Below are 21,695 nucleotides of genomic sequence, written 5' to 3'. Positions count from 1 at the left end.
CGGGGACATTAGGGCGACATTAACAGCAGGGGATGGAGAGTGGAGGAGCAGCAGGGGAGACTCCACAGCAGCGTCCACAGTTACAGCTGACAGCCACCAGCAAAACACCGGAGGTCGGCATGGTTGGCACGGCCAAGTGCACATTTCACTCAGTGCCCTGTTGCCGCTGGTGCAGTCACTAGTCTCCTGGCGCCGTAATAGCGGCGGCCCCGCTATCAGATGGGAGGCTTGCGTCCTGCGTTGTCTCGCTGTTGCTGACCCCGCTCTTGTTCTGCGGCATCTCACAGTTGCCGATCCCCGCTGTTGTCAGCTGCTGTCACACTAGTGCCCTGGCGGCATAATATCTTCAGCGCCCCCGCTCTCACGGTCCCATCTGGGATGTTGGGGAGGCTTTCTCATTTCTATGCTAAGTGTCCCCACCGGCCCCGGCGTCCTTTCTACGCTACCCTCTTCCTCCCTGCAGCCAGGTACTGCTGTATCTTGTGAGCCAATGCAAAGCTAGGGGCGTGACAGGGGTGTTCACTCCTGGTGACAGCTGTCACACCCCTAGCTTCCGGTGGCGTCAAGATACACCAGTACCCAGTCCAAGCTCCTTACGGGGGACTAAAAAAAAAAAAAAAAAAAAAAGTGCTATAAGTTGAAGTATATTATTATAATTAAAAAAGTTATTTAAAAAAAAAAAAAACATCTTAACATCTTATAAGTAGTAAGAATTTTAACATATTTGGTATTGCTGTGTCCATAAAAGTCCGACCTGCCAAGATTCCCTATAGGTTTCCTGCATTCCCATCTATCAGTGGATGTGAAGGATTCTGACACAGGAGGAACTCATTAAACACAAGAATTAGCAGGAGACATAACTAAAGATCTCGCAGGAGATAAAGCAGCAAGGAGAGATGGCAGATAGATGTGTAATTACGGTTGGGCTTCTACTAGAAGTCAGTCAATAGGAAAGGTGACAGAAGGAAAGTAATGGTAAAGCGCAGAACACATCAAGGCATGAACACACCGAGCCTGTCCAATCCACCAAACAAAGACATAGAGTCGCATCTTTTCGTGTCAACTCATTTTGTAAGCACTGTTCCCAAACCTACAATTAACCCACTAAGGACGCCGGCATTTTTTTCCCCCTAACTGAACTTTTGGTTCCGCACCCCCAACTTTAAAAAAAAATCATAACTTATTTTTGCATTGACGCAGCGGTCTGATGGCGGACAACTTGTATTTTTCAGCAGCGATACGTAATGTACCAGAGAATATACTGGAAAACTTTTAAAAATGTCGAAGTGAAAGGGAAAGGGAAAAGAGAAAGCAATTCCACCATATTGGGGAGGGGGGAGAGGCCTTTGTATTTACACAGTCCACACTACTGTAAGGCTGGATTCACACACGGCAGATTAGCCGCGAAAATTCAGTTCTGAATTTCACCGCGGCGAATCAGCCTGCGCCCGCTAATCCTGTGATTAGCCAGCCATCTCATCCACACAGGACGGCGAAGCCGTCGTGGCAAAGCCGGCAGAAGTCGGCGCTGATTTGCGGGTCGCAGCATGTCCATTTTCTTCTTATTCAGCTGCAGCAGTGCTCTCCTCTACGGCGGAAATCTCATTTTTTCGCTGTGGCCAAACTGAGATTTCCGCCAGGGTTCCGGCGTGTGAGAACCCAGCCTAGAGGTGACATCTTTATTCCATAAGTCAGTACAACTACGACAATATCAAATTTAATCTTTTTTTTTTATTGCTGTGCTATTGAAAAACTAAAAATTTTTGAAAAATTCTCTCTCTCTCTCCCCCAGACAAAAAAAATTTGTCAATGATGCGCGCTGCGTCGCAGTCGGGAGGGGCCAAAAAAGGCAAGTCACAGCGGGGTCGAACACGGCTTGATGCTTGTTCGAGTAAGGAGCACCATCGAGTACGCTAATAATCGAACGAGCATCAAGCTTGACAGAGTATGTCCGCTCAACTCTATTCAACATGTCACAGTTAGTGATGAGCGAACCTACTCGGCCACGCCCCTTTTTCGCCCGAGCGCCGCGATTGTCGAGTACTTCCGTACTCGGGCGAAAAGATTCGGGGGGCGCCGTGGGTGAGTGGGGGGTTGCAGCGGGGAGTGGGGCGGGGAGAGAGAGGGCTCCCCCGTTCCCCGCTGCTACCCCCCGCACCGCCACGCCTCCCCCCCCCCCCGAATCTTTTCACCCGAGTATGGAAGTACTCGAAAATCGCGGTGCTCGATCGAGTAATTACTCAAAACGAGTAGGTTCGCTCATCTCTAGTCACAGTAAAAAAGCAAAAATAAATTTTGTCAGCTGAAGGAGGGAAAAAAAAATTAAAAAAAAAAAAAAAAGGGCAGTAAAACCACCACATGGGTCAAATCACCAAAAAGTGTCTGGTCCTTAAGGTACAAAGCAGCCTGGTCTTTAAGGGGTTAAGGATAGCGCCCTGCCATTGCTAGTGTAGCTTGCTTTCTCTGTCCATCTACGTCACCCTTCTGGATCCTGGACCTACACCGTGCAGACAGCTTCTCCCAGTCACCCGTACTGCAGACAGCTTCTCCCAGTCACCCGTACTGCGCATGCGCTGTGTTAACACAACACGCCACTAAGTTATTCAACTTCAGCGCTATGCATGCTCAGCCACCAGAAGGGAAAACACAGCCAGACAAACCATCAGCACTGTTACCAGCAGGGGGCGCCATACGTAGAACAAAAATATCTTTGCAATGGAGCTACTTTTTTAATAGATGAAAGTTGCAAAAATAATTTAACAATTTCAGCAAAAATACAAGTTCTCTGACTGCACAAGCCTTTAAAAAGGGCTGGTTAGAGGGATACGTCAGCTGGCTACATAAACCTGCAGCGGCGGCTCTGCTGACTAGCCCTAATTTATTTTCTCCCACACTTCACTCCAGATGAGCTCCTAGGACAGTCAAGTGTTTAGTCCCCACCACCCACTGATAAAGGGGGATGTTGAACTGTCAATCAGGTCTGACACCAACCGCTGACAGTGAGCAGTGCGGACCACCCACTTGACGCATTGACAAAGCCAAGAGCCAAACCTGAGAGGAGCCCAACAGAGACAAGAGAGGGCAGTATGACGCAAAAAGAATGGGGACAGAGTCAGCGGGGCCACCAATGCAGAGCCATCTAGCCAGCAACGGACTTTATCCCATGATCAATCCTTTGTAACCAACATGTGTTATTTCTGATGCCAACACGCTGTACAGAGGTTGTCAGTAGGGCTCAATCTAATTCTCCTATCCCAAACAACCATTAAACGGGGCAGTCAAATGTCAACTGAACCAATCCAACGGACTTCAGCAGGACTGCCCGGCGGTTTGTTGACACAGTCAAAGGCAGATGTCTGGGGAAAGAAGAGTTGCCATGTTGAAATTCAGCAAGCCTAACCCAGCCTCGAGAGAGAAAGGCATCCGACAGCGGTTTAACCCCTTAGTGACAAAGCCTGTTTGCGCCTTAGTGACGGAGCCAAATTTTGGAAATCTGACATGCGTCGTTCAACGTAGCATAACTCCGTAAAGGCTTTACATATCCAAGTGATTCTGACATTGTTTTTTCGCCACATGTTGTACTTCATTTTGGTTGTAAAAAGAGACCGATAGAATTTGTGTATATTTATTAAAAGTACCAATATCGGAAAAATTTTGAAAAAATTGTCTTTTCAAATTTTCAACTGTAATATCTCAAATAAGTCCAAACATACAGTACAAATTTTTGATAAGATATAGATTTCCATCTGTTTACTTTATTCTGAATGCACACTTGAAAAACTTGTGTTTTTTTTTTAACCATTTATAGGACGTACAAATTTAACATTACTTTTCAGCATTTTGAGGAACACTTTGTTTTCCTGCACCAAGCCAAGTTTGCAAAGGCTCATAAGTGTCAGAATAATAGATACCCCCCCCCCCCCAAATGACCCCATTTCAAAAACTACACCCCTTAATGTATTCACTGAGGGGTGTCTTGAGTATTTTGACCCCACCAGTTTTTCTCAGGAATTAATTCAATTTAGAGGAGAAAAAATAAAATTTCATAGTTTTGCAAATATGTCATTTTAAAGACATATTTTTTTCCTATATTGCCCATGAAAATGAGGATTTACACCCCAAAATGAATACCCCCGTTTCTCCCGTGTTCAGAAACATACCCATTGTGGCCCTAATCTTATGTCTGGATGCTTAACGGGACCCAAAATGAAAGGAGTAGTCGGTGTCTTGCAGAACATAAATTTTGCTTGAAGGCGTTTTAGACCCATAGCACTTTTGTAGAGCTCTTGAGCGGCCAAAACCAAAGAGAACCCCCACAAGTGACCCCATTTTGAAAACTAGACCCCTTAACGAATTTACCTAGGGGTGTGCTGCCCATTTTGACCCCACAGTTTTTGAATGAATTCAAGCAAAGCAAAAGGAAAAAAAATGTGATTTTCGTTTTTTTGGCAATTCTGTCGTTTTAAAAACTGCTATTTTGGTACAGCACACACATGAATGAAGATTTGCACCCCAAAATGGATACCCCTGTTTGTCCCGTGCTCAGAAACATACCCATTGTGGCCCTAATCTTTTGTCTGGATGCACAACGGGGCCCAAAATGAAAGAAGTAGTCGGTGGCTTTCAGAACAGAAATTTAGCATGAAGGTGATTTAGGCCCCATTGCCCACTTGTAGAGCCCTTGAGCGGCCAAAACGACAGAGAACGCCCACAAATGACCCCATTTTGAAAACTAGACCCTTAACGAATTAATCTAGGGGTGTACTATGTATTTTTACCCTACAATTTTTGAATAAATCTAAGCAAAGCAGTAGGAAAAAAATTACAATTTTCATTTTTTTGGCAGTTGTATCAATTTAAAAGCAGTTTTTTTTGTACAGCACACATAGGAATGAAGACTTTCACCCCAAAATGGATACCCCTGTTTGTCCCGTGTTCAGAACCATACCCCTTGTGGCCCTAATCTACTTACAGGACACATGTCTAGGCCTATAATGGAAGGAGCACCCATTGGATTTCAGGGTACAACGGAATAAATTCCAGGCCCCATTGCCCACTTATAGAGCCATTGAGCGTCTAAAACGATAAAGAACCCCCTCAAATGAACCCATTTTAAAAACTGGACCCCTTAATGAATTCATCTAGGGGTGTACTGCGTATTTTGACCCCACAGTTTTTGAATAAATCTAAGCAAAGCAGAAGGAAAAAATTACGTTTTTCTTTTTTTGGCAATTTTGTCAATTTAAAAACTTTTTTTTGTACAGTGTACATAGGAATGAAGACCTTCACCCCAAAATGGATACCCCCTTTTGTCCCGTGTTCAAAAACATACCCATTGTGGCCCTAATCTACTTATAGGACACATGGTTAGGCCTGTAATGCAGGGAGCACCCGTTGGATTGCAGGGCACAACTGAATAAATTCCAGGCCCCATTGTCCATTTGTACGGAATAAAAATTGACTCCCTAAAAATCCCCCGCCCCTCCCCCAAACACTCCGCGCCCTTTTTGGCGTTCCCCAAATCTTAGATAAAAGTAATAATGTGAACTGTGTGGTATTTCCGAAGACAGGGGTAATTACAGAGGCTGGTTGGGATGGGTACATGGGGCAATAAAACAGTGTATCCCCCCTCCTCTCATGCTTTTTGGGGGTCATTTCTTGACCTCAGTGGTGGGTATAGGGTGTAAAAAGTGGCACTCTGAGTCTCCGTAAGCTTGATGAGGTGCGGCGGTCTCGCACAGAAGACGCTCAACAAGCTGCTCCTGGAACTGCAGGAAGGCGAGCATTCCCAGGGCTTTTTGTAAATTGCGTATTACAGGTAGCGGTCTGAATAACGCCGGGCTCACACGGCCGTAGGTGGAATCCGCTTGCGGAGGCCCGCAGCAGATCCCAGCTGTGAGCCCGGCTGTGTCCCTGCGTACGGCCGCCTATTGTACTGCGCATAACTGCCTACTCACACGGGCGGTCATTCACAGTACTTTTTTTAAATTTGTATTTCCCGCACAGTCGCTTAGCGATGACCCGGGTACCCGCAGCCCGTATACAATGTAGTTGCGTATGGGCTGCGGGTATATCCGGGACCATGGAGCACAATTGGCTCTATGTTGCGGATATCCGCGGTAAAATAGAACCTGCTGCGTTCTCTTTTCTGCAAGTGGATTACGCAATTTCGACCCGCTAATGTGAGCGGAATTGTGTAATCCAATGAGCTTCATCTGCGTATTACTGCGGATCAGACGCATGCGGAATCCGTAATTCCTATCCGGTCATGTGAGACCGGCCTAAGGTAGATCGCTACCTTTTTATCACATGATCGGGGACCGCTCAACGAGGCCACCCGTCACTGCTCCAGGCTCTCGGCAACCGTTGGTCGCTGGGAGCAAGGAGATTTTAAATTTCTTGGGCTCCCCGACTCCTGCACATGTGTTCGCTGTTTTGCCGGCGGTCGCATGTGCAGAATCCGGGTAAGTTCACGGAGGAAGATCGCGTCGGGGTGCAAATACGGACGCCTCCAGTAAAAAGTTTCATCTCCTCTCACCGATCGCATCGGTGAGGGGAGATGAAGCTTCATCTTTTTTTTACTTTTACGTGATCGCCATTATCCATTGGATAACGGCGAACACGTGACGAGGAACCGCTCACCGCGGCCCCCGTGAAATCTCCAGGCTCTCGGCTAAGTTTTGTAGCCAGGAGCAGGGAGATTTTAAATTATCCTGGCAATCCACGGCTTTTGCGCATGCGTCCGCCATTTTGGTGACGGGCGCGTGCACAGAAGCTGGGGTAAGGTCCGTGGATAAATCCGAGATGAAACGCAAGCTTTTTTAACTTTTTAAAAACTTTTTTTTTTACTTTTACACTTTTTTTTACTTTACATGATCACTGTCATCCATTGGATAACAGTGATCATGTCCCCGGTATAATCTCTCTGTTCCTGGCTACACATGGCAGCCAAGAGCAGAGGGATTTTAAATTTCCCGGGGCTCGAGCCCGTCTGTGCACGCGCCCGATGTCAATCATCCAATGGTTAGCGGCGATCGCGGGCCCGGGGACCGCTTACCGCGGTCCCCGGTAACACCTCCTGGTTCCCGGCTACCTTCAGGAGCCAGGAGATTTCAAATTTGCCGGGGGCTCCCGGGCTTCTGCGCATGCGCCTGACGTCGTCGCCTGGCGCGCATGCGCAGAAGACCGCCGGCGGGTCCGGGAGGACCCGATCTCCGGGGGACACCGCCGACAAGCCAGGTAAGAATTTTCAGCTGCTCTGATGGATCCGATCTTTTTAGGCACTTCTCTTAACTTTTTTGCGATCGGCGCTATCCATTGGATAGCGCCGATCGCAATACCGGGGGGGGGGACTGCCCGCATCCTGGGATGACAGTTCCATGCTGTCGGCTACCTGCGGGCACTGACAGCATGAAGCTGTCACGTCCTCAGGCCAGTGGGCATTAATCCAAAGAGGATGCATAAAACTACGTCCTGTAGGATTAAAGCCCACTTACTGAGGACGTAGTTTCCCGATGGGGCAGTCGTTAAGGGGTTAATCCTGTGTCCCCAATGAGAACACAGCATCACTTTTTGCTCAGGAGAAGCAGCAGACGGCTAGATGAGCCACCAAAGGTGTTTGGCAAGCCTGAAGGTGCTTCTAGACAGAACGATTAATGTTCAAAAGATCGTTCAAACGACTAACTGCGAGCCGACCACTGAACGTCAAACAATAATCGTTCGCCATCCATTTTATGCGGGCATTATAACCATCGTTGGCTCGTTCGCTTAGTGTTCAGTTTACACAGCGAATGTTTAAGTCCTTGTGGTCACATATACATCAAAACGGGAATAAATAAACGATTAGCTTTTTTTGAGCAAACAACGCCTCTACCTGTCTAAGAGCCAACGAGCCGGTGATGACATCAGTCGTTCTAATGAGAATCGGCTCGTGTGAAAGCACTCTTAGACACATCCCTTAGGAAGACAATTAACCTAGAAGTCAATTTTTTAAAATATGGGAAGAAACCGGAGAGCGCACAAACTTCATCTAGACATCCTTGGGCCACAACTGAACCCAGAAGCTGCAAGGCAACAGTGCCAACCCCTGAGTAACCACGCTATCCATAAAGAACCTATGATTGCCAAACACAGGAGTGATACTTTTGATTGAACTTTTCTGCTTCATAGGTTTGCATTACAGACAGGCTAAGGAGCCATTTCTACAAGGAGGTTATACATCAATAGACCAAATTCAGGTTAACGACCAACATTAGGAAACCACTATGAAATGCCCAATCTACCAAACCAGCACCAAGTAAGCAAACGACTGATAACAGACACCTCACCAAGAGATGGTCTGATAAAACATCTGCCCACATCCACTTCCAGCATATCTTGGGTCTACCATCTTATTTGTTGCAACACCAAGATGTCAGAACACGAGAAGTTTCTCCAGTTTTTGACCTTTTGAGATTGCAAAAGCTTTCCAAAATGTAAGGCCATTTTCTATAAAACACGATATAATTTCAGACCTACTTGCCGATTTTGCATCCCTCAAGACCTTCTCCACCGGATCTTTGTCCTTATACCAGAAGCCACATCAAGATCCCCCCCCCCAAAAAAAAAATCTGAGTCATGAAAAAGACCAATGCGCTCTGTACATTGTGTCAACGTTCAACACTCGCCGCCAAGTGCTTACGATGAAATATCTCCGAGGTAAAAGGATAAGAACCATCTTGTATACACAAGAAGCAAGTCATCAAGGCTAGAGTGAACTCAAGAAATATTTCGACACGAGAAATATGTTTCTGCTAAAACGTTTCTTCCAGGAAAAAGGAAAAAAAGGAAAAAAAATAAAGCAGGCGAGAAGTACTTACAAAGGTACAATTTCTCGTTCCGCTCGCACAGAATCCCCCTTGTAGGATGCAGTCATTTTTATTAGTAAAGGTGCGGGTTGAGCTATGACTTGCTCGCCCTCCAAGACACTGTTTCGTTTTCAAGCAAGTGCTCCTCTCCAGATATCGCTAGCTCGCCGGGGAAGCGTGCCATTTATCTGCCGGACACTTTGTCCTCATCTTGCTCCCCAGGGTTGTCAGAGGACAAAAGGCTCAATTCATTTTCGCTTGCGAAGACGAGGCCTCTGTAACTGCGTCCCATCGCTCAGACGTTTTGGCAAGCAGGGGAGGGAGAATCTGTCTTGAACTTAAAAAGCCATGTTCTTCATCTTGCTAAGACAGAGTCCCATGTTCCCAAAGCAGTAAGTAATACCGAGAGATCAGAATCCTACTAAATCCATCAAGCTATTTAGCAGGCAGGCATGCATATCCAGCCGGAGGGGGAACAATACCGTACAGTATCTGCCTCGTTCCAGGGGCTCTTATTAATAGGCAGGCCTTACACACAAGTATAGGCTGTGGAGAGTCATTCCGCGGATACACATTGGGCATAGCCAAACTACTCTTTCATGGCGTGTCCATACGGGGAGGGAAGGACAGGCCTGATCTCCATACAGATGGCTGCATGGCCGCTGCTTCCTCAAGGTTTACTAAAAGGAGTTATCGATCAACTTTGACAATTACAAACTTTAGTAAAGCCAAAACAAGGTAGTTGTGGAACAATCCTGGAGAGATCTGATCAATGCAAAGAAAAAAGCAGTAATATGGGATTTGAACAGGAGTCCGCTGCTCAAGCCCCGCCCCGACTATTAAAGGGGTGAGCCCACAGATCATCTTCATACCACAACCTGAAGTGTTGTTAAAGGGCTTTTCCAAAGATATAGCGTTAACCATCATCCATTGATCTCTATGGGAGTACGCGCCCGCAGCTTGGAGTCTAACGGCATGATCCGCGGCACGACTATCAACATCGTAGGTACGAAGACGGGCAAGCATAAAAACTACCTCCCCGGGCTAAGATTATGATGTACATAGCCGGGACAAGTTCCTTTTCATTTTCTTTTAAAAATGTAGAACAAACATTAAAGACTTTCTTAAACAAAAATTGCTTTTTGTGGTCCGCGACTTTAATTTTTCATCCATTGGGCTATGAGGGCTCGTTTTTTGTGGAGTGAACTGTAGTTTTTATTAGTGAAATTTTGGGAAACAAGTCTTTTTGAGCTACAATACCAACCCCCCCCCCCCCCCCCATCTCACAATTCTGTTGTCATTTCATGTAATTTTTATATGGCAGTCACCGTGAGGAATATTGATATTTTAATAGCGTATGAACTTTTACGTAGGTGGTGATACCAAATGTGTAATGTTTTTGTTTCAATTTTTTTTTTATGGATGTGGAAGGGTTTAACTTAATATTTTTAATTATCTTATTACTGTTAAGGCCAGCTGTCCACGGACAACGCCGCGGGAGACGCCGCCTGGGAGCAGAAGCTGCCGCATCTCCGTCGGTTAGCCATATCTAATAGATAGGCTGACAGCGGAGAATCGGGGCAATTTGCAGCATGCTGCAAATTGCCCGCCGCGAGCAGAAAAATCGCAGTGCTTCTCCGCTCGTGGACAGGTGCCGGCGCTTTCCATAGCATTGCTACGGGAAGCATCGGCCGGCGTGATTCCCCGGCAGTTTACCGCCAGCGAATAAACTGTCGTGGACAGTGCGCCTAAGACAACTTTATTAATTGTTTTTTATTTGACACTAATTTAGTCCTCACAGTAGACTTGAACTTGTGAACATCTGGTTACTTGTACTATAAAACGCAATACTTCATTATTGCAGTCTATAATGATTTTTAATGTTGCCCATCAAGCCTTGCCATGGGCAGACCTGGAAGCCTTCAGTAGTCCATCGGCACCACCCCGATCATGCTGCATGGGGTACCGATGGGGCCCCTCCTGCTGACTATTTAGACACAGTTACCTTTGATTGTGGCATCTAAACAGTTAACTGCCGTAATCAGAGACAGCTTAAATCGCAACAGTTGCCAGCTGCTGTCAGCTGGCAAAAACAGTCGGCAGCCTTTGGGTATTGAGCGAACTCTGCTCCTGAGCGTGCTCCATACACCCTTCAAGACCACATGACCTAAGGAGTTAATTTGAATATTTCTATTGTGATGCCACATGAAGGGGTCTACAGATATACTGTATGCGCCCATTTCTCGACGGACCGGATCAGTCACCCACGTAATTTACCAGACACAGGTATCTCTGCTGAAGGCCGAAATTCTGTAAAAAGCCGCAGCCTGGCGCTCCTCGCCAACGGCTCTCCTGTAAAGTGTCCATATAAAAGCCCACGCACACGACGCTCTCCAGCTTTATGGCACAAATAAAAAGGTAAGCTAATATTTAGTGCTGCCGAATGGTTATTGCCCAGAAGAGCGCGGCCGTCCGCGAGAGACACGACGGACAGCTCTGCCGGAGTTCAGTGTGAATGTTAAGCATCCCGCCGTTTGGGGAGCGGCGCGGAGGAGACGCGATGCGGCCATTATCAGATGTACGTGGAGAGAAAAATGTGCGATTACAGGGGTTTTTAAATAAAGAATAAAGTGCTGACCGGAGCCGCGGAAGTAAAGCAATAAAGCGCCAGGTTTCTGCCATCTGTGAAGCCCTCCGAACAGCAATAACGCAGCTACTCGCCGGATACGTGAAATCTTCACTACTGCCGTCATAAAAAAGCACTTACTCATCACTTCTCGGGCACAGAGGAGTTATGATCGGGTAGGCGCCAGCTGTCTCCATCACTAACGTTCTTTTCATCCGGCATTGAAGGGGTGTCCCGGCTTCACACTATAAGACTCACCGGCTAACAGAAAACCGCTAGTAATATACGTGGCGGCTGTTCACTTACTGCGCGGCGGCTCCACTCCTGCTTAGAGTACATGGCGAGTGGTCCGTGCGGCGTCAGACGTGCCCAACATGACTGCAGTGACTTTGTAGGACGCCATGTTATCACGTACAGAGAAGCGGACAAGTCAAGAGTGGCGAGACCCAAATTGGACCATAGTGATAAAGTTATGATTTTCCACCGATGGAGCCCGAATATCTGAGGTCGGTGTCACAGCTGCATCCAAACTTCTAGCCGGAGGTCCTAGATTTAAATGTAGATACCGGAAGAAAAAGCGCAGCATGCAGCACTTTTTCTTCCGTCCAAAAGACGGGCAGCTGGGCAGAAAGTGGACAGACGAACCCCGTTATAACCAGTGGGGTACGTTTGACGCTGTTCACATCCATCCAGAGATGGAACCGTTCGGCGGCAGGGATTCCCCTCTCCTGCTCCCAGAAAAGCGAAATCCCCACGGGAGATGTGAACCCACACTAGGGCCACACAGCCGAGAAATTCGTGCGAGACACACGAATATGAACCCCATTGTGGGAAGAAAATCGCGGCATGTCCTTCCTATCTTTGGGCGCTCTCTCGGCGGCATGTCCTTCCTATCTTTGGGCGCTCTCTCGGCGGCATGTCCTTCCTATCTTTGGGCGCTCTCTCGGCGGCATGTCCTTCCTATCTTTGGGCGCTCTCTCGGCGGCATGTCCTTCCTATCTTTGGGCGCTCTCTCGGCGGCATGTCCTTCCTATCTTTGGGCGCTCTCTCGGCGGCATGTCCTTCCTATCTTTGGGCGATCTCTCGGCGGCATGTCCTTCCTATCTTTGGGCGATCTCTCGGCGGCATGTCCTTCCTATCTTTGGGCGATCTCTCGGCGGCATGTCCTTCCTATCTTTGGGCGATCTCTCGGCGGCATGTCCTTCCTATCTTTGGGCGATCTCTCGGCGGCATGTCCTTCCTATCTTTGGGCGATCTCTCGGCGGCATGTCCTTCCTATCTTTGGGCGATCTCTCGGCGGCATGTTCTTCCTATCTTTGGGCGATCTCTCGGAACGCCTCGCCCACTGTTTTTTATGGGGTTGGAAAAACGGCGCGGCACGCCGTGCGAGGCGCCAATGTAAGGATTACCATTTCAGCCACGCCGCAGGATTGCTAGTTCCGTGAAGGGACACAAACGCCTCACATACGCGGGGAAATTGCATGTTTCCAAGTGTAATATCGGGCAGGTTTCACGGCCCGATATCGCGCTCGCCCGTGTAAAATTAGCCTAAGTCTGCAGCTTTTATCACAGTTTTCCCCCGGCCAATCAGGCTGCGGGGTTTCCTCATACCGACCCATTTATTTTTCTAGCTTATTTCTGTGCATAATAAGCTCCAAAATAGGGCAATATGTATTTTTTCACGTAACCGGAAGTTGCGCGAAAAATACACACATGGGAATGAACCCATTGAAATCAATTGGTTCTATATACGGTGTATTACTCTCGTAATAAGTGGCGTAAACACGGCCGTGTGAACAATCCTTTAGTATACAAGACATTTAAATTGGAAGCCACACTGTAGTCTCCACAGCGCAATTTTTTTTTCACTAACAGTTAAAATCCGCATGAGTTAAAAAAAAAGTGACGTTTTACTTCTTGACACAGAATCAGAATTGGGAAATCTGCATGCAGTTAAGCACCACTGAAAAAGGGCCGATCACCGGCAACGGTACGCGCAAAACCACAGCGGAAACCAACCGCAGCTGAGGCGCGGATCATGAGGGGGGCGCGGATTTCACTGTGTGAACTAATATCATGCTTGCGGTACAAGAAAAAACAAAAAGCAAAATTGAACGTGGTGCGGATACCAAATCAATTTAAGCCAGGCTCAGATGAGTAACTTACTTGCGTATTACGTGCAATAGAGCCCTATTGTTCTCTAGATGTGCGTACAAAGACGCTGTATATACACAATTACACTGCTTATGTATGGCGGTTTTGTTACGCATGTTGCTAGGGTACAGGACTTAAAAGTTGGAAGAAAAAAAAAAAAAAGAAACCAGTGCATGAGGGCGCGCGTAAGATACTCTGTCTTGGGCAGGGCTATGTAGCACAGGGTATTACCATACGGTCGCATGAGCCCGGCCTTCTACTCAATCATCTCTGGCAGACCTTCTGTGAGTGCAGCGGCACCGCACCTACATCCAGTCTCCAGAGGGGGCAGTAAGCCAGCAGTGAGGAGCGGTAAACTTGGCCCCCGGTCGCAGGATCAGTGAGGGTCTCCGTGGTAAGACCCCATCTTATCATAAAGTGATTCCCTATCCTATAACTTTAGATTTTGGGGTAACCCCTGGGTGGCTCTTCATTCACCCCTAAGCAGGTGCTTGAATTTAGGTTTTGTAAACCAAATCCACTATGATGTGAGATCATTTGCTGTAATAAGAAGTCCCCAACCTGCAGACACCAAGCAGAGCGAAGACCGACATCATGGGGTCCTCCTAAAGTTCTTCTGCGTGTCCTGCGTGGGACAAGCGAGCGTTCTCCAGAAAATAAACCACTCATTTCTACAGGACGGAGGGAGATCTATGCCCTCAACAACCTTCCTCCATGAGCCTGGAACGGCGGTGTACATGGGTGACCTCATGCCACTCACTTCTACGGGATGGAGGGAGATCTATGCCCTCAACAACCTTCCTCCATGAGCCTGGAACGGCGGTGTACATGGGTAACCCCGCGCCACTCACTTCTACATGACGGAGGGAGATCTATGCCCTCAACAACCTTCCTCCACGAGACTAGAACAGTGGTGTGCATGGGTGACCCTGCGCCACTCACTTCTAGGGGACGGAGGGAGATCTATGCCCTCAACAACCTTCCTCCATGAACCTGGAACGGCAGTGTGCATGGGTGACCCCGCGCCACTATCTTCTATGGGACGGAGGGAGATCTATGCCCTCAGCAACCTTCCTCCATGAGACTAGAACAGCGGTGTGCATGGGTGACCCTGCGCCACTCACTTCTAGGGGACGGAGGGAGATCTATGCCCTCAACATCCTTCCTCCATGAGCCTGGAACGGCGGTGTACATGGGTGACCTCATGCCACTCACTTCTACGGGACGGAGGGAGATCTATGCCCTCAACAACCTTCCTTCATGAGACTAGAACAGCGGTGTGCATGGGTGACCCTGCGCCACTCACTTCTAGGGGACGGAGGGATCATCTATGCCCTCAGCAACCTTCCTCCATGAGCCTGTAATGGCGCTGTACATGGGTTACCCCGCGCCACTCACTTTACGGGACGGAGGGAGATCTATGCCCTCAGCAACCTTTCTCAATGAGTGTGGAACGGCGGTGTACATGGGTGAGAGGGAGATCTATGCCCTCAGCCATCTTCCTCCATCCCATAGGAGTGGCAGTGTCACCCATGTACACCGCACTACTTTCATGGAGGATTGGGATTGCCACGGAGCCCCATTTACCCCTCATCCAGTAGCCAGCAGATGCCATAGTGGTAATACCCTGTAAGGGGCCGTTCACACATGATGTAATTGGTGCGGAGTCTCCACGGCAGAAAATCCACCACAAAATCTGTCAAAATCCACCCCTTCAACTGAGAGGATGAAATCTGCTGCTAAACACACCAAACGGTACGGATATGGGCGCAGATTTTGGTGCGGAGGCCGCTCCGATTACATCATGTGAGAACGTACCCTGAAAGTGACCGTCCGGGCCTGGAGAAACAAAGATGGCCGCATGGCTCTGACTACCTGCTGCACACTGTGTATGACTATGTATCGGTAGTCTAAGACCGCTCATGTGGCCAGCTCTGGCCAATCCAAGCAGGGGTACTGTCTTAGACTAATGATGTATATTAATGCACAGTGTAGTCAGAAGCGGAGCGGACATCTTTGTCAGGCCCGGAGGGTCGCTTTGAAGGGGTTGTACCAAAACATCAACTTATCCCCTAGTCACATGATAAGTTGCCGAACAATGGGGATCGTACGGCTGAGACCCCCGCCGATCATGTCCCGCTATCCTGCCCTTGTGGGGGTCACTTCTCCCCGCAGTTATATCACTGTGAATGGCGCTGAGGATGTGCGGTCAGCACTCCCTTCATTTCAACAGTAGTGACAGAAATACCCGAGCGGCGCTGCGAGGGCGCCTCACTAGTCCCACCGACGGTGAATGGAGCGCTGATGCACTTGTACAACCAGCACTTCAGCCAGTCCGCTCCTCACTGTAGGGGGCACAGCGGCCCCACAGTGAGGAAGACGGGGAACACGGGACCCCCATTTTTGAGATCACCACCACCTGGACAGTCCCTTGAAGTAGTCTCTTACACGTACGACTATTTCCGTGCTTCTACAGAGCGGTCGTTGCCCGCTGGCTCGCTCGCTGATTGAATTGTCGGGAAGCTTCACATGAGCCAGCATATTGTTGGGCAGCTAGTTGGGGTGTGAGGTCCGTTGGCGGGGTCCCCACCGCACGCTCACTGGCTGCCGCGTCCACTGAACGCACATAAATACGTGTGAGGTGTCATCGACTGAACGAGCGCTGCTGGTCATCACATGAACACTCACCGCTACGCTGTCTGGCGGGACCACAACCAGTGTGAGACGGCGGCGGCGAGCGTCCTTCCGAGGACCACTTGCGAATTGGTGTGCTTTCAGGAATCAACGAGCGTTAAGCAAGAGGGCGAAATGTTAAAAAAATGGAGGCAGCAAATCAGTGAGAGACGCATGCTGAACAAGCGCATAACTCCTGCAAAGTCGGGGGGGGGGGGGGGGGCACTTTTTTTTTTTTTTGAGGGCGCGCAAATACAAAATAAGATTTGCTTTTTGTGCGCATCTGCACACCCAACGCCCCCATAGCAGTCTATCAGGGTGCGCAAATGTGTACACAAGGCGGAATGTAATACAGCGCAAAACTGCGGGGAAAAGTACACATCCGGCCCTCATTGGGCTCGACGGCGGGAGGGAAGGGGTGCGCACACGTGAACAAGCCCTGCAGCGCAAGAAACTACAGTAAACTGTGCCGATGCGCACACAAAGGCGCTGCGTTCACAGAGCAAATGTGCTGCACAGAGCCTCGTACGCCCGTGTGAACCCGCCCTTATCAGGGCGTCGATGAAAGACCGACGATTATCTGTTTACACCAGATGGTTATTAATCAACCAGCGACTATTTATAGACCAGACAAAACAGAGCGACTAATGAATGAATGCTCGCCTCCCCCAGGTTGGGGCTCGCATGGAATAACCATCCCTTACATTTACTCTACCGAGCGGCTGTCCGGACGGTCGTCCCGTGAACCGTCACCCTAATATCACACACCTATTAGCAAACACAAGGGGCGGCTAGAGCTGTGCCCAAAGAGCCACAGAAGGTGAGGGAATGCTGGGAGTTGTAGTTTCACAGGTTGCAGATGTTTACTGTAGTCTTTGTTTGCATTTTACTCATGGAACTACAAGTCCCAGCAGTCTAGCTCTAGAGCAGTGACCAGGGCGGCACTCACCAGTCCGTCTATCTGTACTTGCTTCACCGGGAGCTCAGCAGTGGCCGCGGCCGCAGTGCCGGGTTCTCTACGAGATGCCATGTTCTCAGGAGCCGGAGAGAAAGAGCACGCACAGCGGAAACAGGAAGCGGTCGCGCGTGTGACGTCACTCGTTATAGCGGCGGGCGCACGGGCGCCATCTTAGTTGTGGGCACGTCCAGGGTAGTTGCCCAGCGGTGCAATGCAAGTTGTAATGTATTATTATTTTATGTCTATAGTCTACAGTAGACCCACTGGGATTCTTACATCATAACTGTCTAATAGTAAGAAGATTCTTGTTGCCCATAGCAACCAGTTACAGCTCAGCTTATATTTCTTACACAGGTAAAATGAAAGCAGATTGGTTGCTATGGGCAACAAGGGCAGTCTTTGCTAGTAGGGTATATTTACACAATGTGGAAGTGCTGAGGAATTTCTCTGGCAAAATCTGCAGTATTTCAACATTTAAAAAAAGAGTCAAAATCCGCAATGGGTTTTGACTGGAAATTAGCTGCTCCCCTCCCTCCCTTCCATGGCGGATGTCAGGAGATACTGCGCTCCTCAGCTCCAAAATCTTTGCTCTGCCAGCGCACCCCTTCGCCCCGCGGCCTGTATAGCACCACTGGTCTGGTGATGCGGAGGTGGCATCACCTGATCTGTGGCGTTGCACTAATTACAGGCCGCCGGGTACGGGGTGAAGCCCGCGGAGGTGAGGGTGCGCAGCTGATTTAGAGTCAAAATTTTGTGGACTTTGACTCTGTTATGGATGCAGGAATCATGTGGAATTTGGCGCGGTGGACATTTCGCAGCATTTGTACTGCGTGTAAACATATCTTTAGGCCGGCTTCATACGGGCGGATCTGCACACGCAACACGCAGAGAATAGAACCCATTGATTTCAATGGGTTTGTTTACATGCGTGTATCTTTCCTGCGCATTTCAGTCAAGCACAAAAAAAACAATGCAGCATGTAGAATTTTTCTCTGCACTTGTGCGCTAAAAGTTCCCAGACAAGTCAGTGGGGATGCGCAAATGCACTCAAAAGTTCGCTAGAAGATGCATGAAACACTTTAATTGAGCAGGAAAAATAACACATCTGGAACTCGTTAGGCTAATTAGTGATTTCATTCTGTGTCTATAAATGCACATGCCTCGCCCGCTGAAAAAGTAGTAAAATACACCCATGCGCACGCAAAAAGCATTGTTCATTCCACAACATGGCTACACTCATGCGCACACAAATATGCATACGCTCGAGCAAAGGAGGCCTTAGACCTTTCTGATAAACGAGGCTCAGTGTGCCCCTATGGTATATGTTTGGGTGATATGCCTCACTTTTTAGCACATAAGAGTTAGTGGTAACAGTATTGGGGACATTTACCATCCAGCGCTGAAGCCCCGAGGCCCGCCAATCAGAACAGGAGGAAGCAGGAAGTACGTGAGCGCTCAGCCAATCACAGCCTTCAGTGGTTATCCTCCCACACTCCTGAAGCCTACCATTGGCTGATGAGTGGTCATGTGCCCAATGTACGCCACATGACTGCCCACCAGCTTCTTCCTGGTTCCAAACAGCGGGCATCGGGGCCCCAGCGCTGCACAGGAAGCCTCTGAAGTAGGTGAATATCCATTTTTTTTCTTTATTTTATACAATTTTAAAGATTCCCGACGATCGACTATAGATGGGCACTGAAAATAGGAAATGCCCAGAAAACCCCTTTAATCCAAGAGATAACAGCTGATATTACTCGCCTCTTGTCCTCAGGATAGGTCATCAATAGTTGATCAGTTAGAGCCCGCCACTTGGGATCCCCTCCAATCAGCTGATCCTCCGGTCGGCTGTCAGTGCAGCGGAGCTAGATGGTCACATTGGTGGTCAGAGCAAGGAGTGTAATGGAAGGCTTCACTTTTATTGAAATCAATAGCGATGATGCCTTCTATCACACTTCTGGGCCTGAGCACAGGGGGAGTCGATTTCAATGGGAGCCAAGCCGCCTATTACACATTTTCGGATCTGACCATCAATGTGGATGATCGGTTCCCCTGCACTGACAGAGGCCGGAGGATCAGTGGATTGTTGGGGATCCTGAGCGGCCAGAAGATAGATCATTAGTAGTAAATGCCGAGAATGCCCCTTTAATGCAACAGATATTACTCACCTCTTATTGCACCTCGCTCCTCTTTGACTTTAGTGACAAAGTCCTGCGCCAAGACTTTGTGTACGGTAGTATTCGGGGCCAAGGTGGAGTTGGTGAGCAAGAAGAGGTTATTATGGGGTCTAAGCTCGGAGTGCGGTCAAAATTTTGGGTTCTGGAGTAATTTGGGGTTCTGGTCTAGATGAAAGGGGTTATCCAGGTATTATAAAGCTGACGACACAAGCACATAAAACTCAAATGTGTTACGTGTCCAGAAATCTGACCTGCCTTTTACTTCCATATTTCATCCATTTTTCACATCCACGAAAAAGTGAAACAGCCCCTTTTTTCTGTTTCTCTTAGCAACAGATCAGTGAAATACAAATAGCGCTTGGACGGCGGCCGCATGTTGTTGGGGTTTTAGGGCTTTTTTTGCCCCCTCATTGACTTGAATGGGCGAGTCTTGTGAATAATTCAGATCAGAATACTCATGCTGTATTTTTTTCACACTATTCGATGTATGAATTGGCGCATTGACGACCGTAGGTCGGTGTTCTGTCAGAGCGGTCAGTTGTAGAATCAGACAGCACATGGGCTAAAAATGCAGTTATGTGAAGAAGCCATAAAAATCTAATATTAACTGCAAATGGTCTCCGAGGTCTCACCATAAGGACCTTGTGAAGGGGACATTATACAAGGACTATTCAGAAACAATGTATATCATTTGCCGACTAAGCGAGCCGTTTTTTGAATCAATATAGCAAATCCGCCATATAAGATGGTATCACGAGATATAGATATATTTCATATAATATGTGTAAATAGATGAACACATAGCGATACATATTTATAGCATATACCACGTGTGTCAAAGTAAGGTGACCAGATTTTCCCAGGGTTAAAGCAGGACATAGGGGTGTGGTCAGGGGAGCCTTGTAGTGGCTTGCGAGCTTAAGTGACTTGGCCAATCCACGAACCAATACCTCGTACTTTCATAGCATTCCAGTATCAAAAAAGGGGAATTATTTTACGTTCGTGTGGGCTAGTGAGCACCGGGCCCACACGAACATTACCAGAGATAGGGATTGCCAACAGGATTCAATCACTCACCTTACATACCAGCACACATAACAGATGGAAATGCTATGAAAGAAAGAGGTATTGTTCGTGGATTGGCCAAGTCATTTAAACCCGCAAGCCACTATATGGCTCTTCGTTGTCTTGCGGATCCATATACTAGCAAGACAACTGACCCCAAGCTGCAGGGAGAATGGCAGAACCCTAACTCTAAGCAAGGCGATCGCCTCGATAAAGGCGGCCCAATACAGAAAGGCAGAGAGGATACAGATCAGCTATAGCAAGCATGCAGGAAAACCAAACCAACCAGGCAAAGGGCGGATATTTATCTGCAAACAGACCGGTGGTGATTGGCTAGCAGGAGAACACTACACCCAGCCAGCTTAAACATTCCACACCTGTGGGGCTCTGCTGCTAGAAACCTATGTGGTACAGCAGATCCCAGCCAGCACAGCCCTTACAGACCTACACAGTAGCCCCAGCAATAATAGTGACTCCCCCACAGAAGCCGCATAGTATTATTGCATCCCCTAAGCCACTTACCTCTTCCTTGTCTTCACAGCATCGGCTCCCCCCACAGCGCTGCTGCCGGCAGGTGGAAGTGTGCGGGCCCGCTGCAGCGCCTCCTCCCTTCTTCTCTCCTTTTGTGGAACCAAAGAGGCAAGGTGAGGGTAGAAGGGGATGAAGATCTCGGATGCACACATTGTCATCATTGTGTGCATCCGACCTGCAGTGCTGCAGAGTGATTACCGCCCAGGGAGCCACTGCCCTCTGCCGGTAAACACTAGAATGGCGACTCGACCTCCCAAAAGCAGGGCAAATGGCTGTCCGTATTTGGAGAATTGCTACTTTTCTTTTGTTCACCGCCCCAAAAAATGTAATAAAAACATCCAAAAGTCACATATACCCCATAATGGTATCAATGATAACTACAACTCTTCCTGCAAAAAACAACCCGTCATGTAGCTCCATTGCTAAAAAATAAAGATGCCATGTGTTAGATTGTACAGGGTTCAAGGAGCACAGGTGAGGGTTAATTTGGCTGCTGGGTGTGGTTAGCTGTGTGCAGCCAATGCCCTGGGTCTGGGTGTGTATATATATACTCCTGCCTCTTTGCTAGAGAAAGCTGAATCTCCTCAGTCTTGTCTGCCTGTGTTGGTGTCTGGTCAGCTTGCTGTGTGTGTAGTGTCTGGTCAGCTTGCAGCTTGCTGTGTGTGTAG

General features: G+C 48.3%; 1 protein-coding gene across 1 annotated transcript in view; it reads right to left on the bottom strand.

The window, feature by feature from the left end:
* EIF3H (eukaryotic translation initiation factor 3 subunit H) overlaps nucleotides 1-17,368 on the bottom strand; it is a 153,135-nt gene extending 135,767 nt beyond the window's left edge. The window contains exon 1 of the mRNA XM_066578525.1: nucleotides 17,249-17,368. Coding sequence (XP_066434622.1) covers nucleotides 17,249-17,329 — 81 coding nt within the window. The 5' untranslated portion in view covers nucleotides 17,330-17,368. The remainder of the gene's footprint in view (nucleotides 1-17,248) is intronic.
* Nucleotides 17,369-21,695: the final 4,327 nt, after the last annotated feature.

This window comes from Eleutherodactylus coqui, chromosome 9 (genome assembly GCF_035609145.1).
Source record: "Eleutherodactylus coqui strain aEleCoq1 chromosome 9, aEleCoq1.hap1, whole genome shotgun sequence".
Taxonomy (NCBI): domain Eukaryota; kingdom Metazoa; phylum Chordata; class Amphibia; order Anura; family Eleutherodactylidae; genus Eleutherodactylus; species Eleutherodactylus coqui.
Note: the sequence above shows the minus strand (reverse complement) of the source record. Positions and strands in the feature narration are given on the sequence as shown.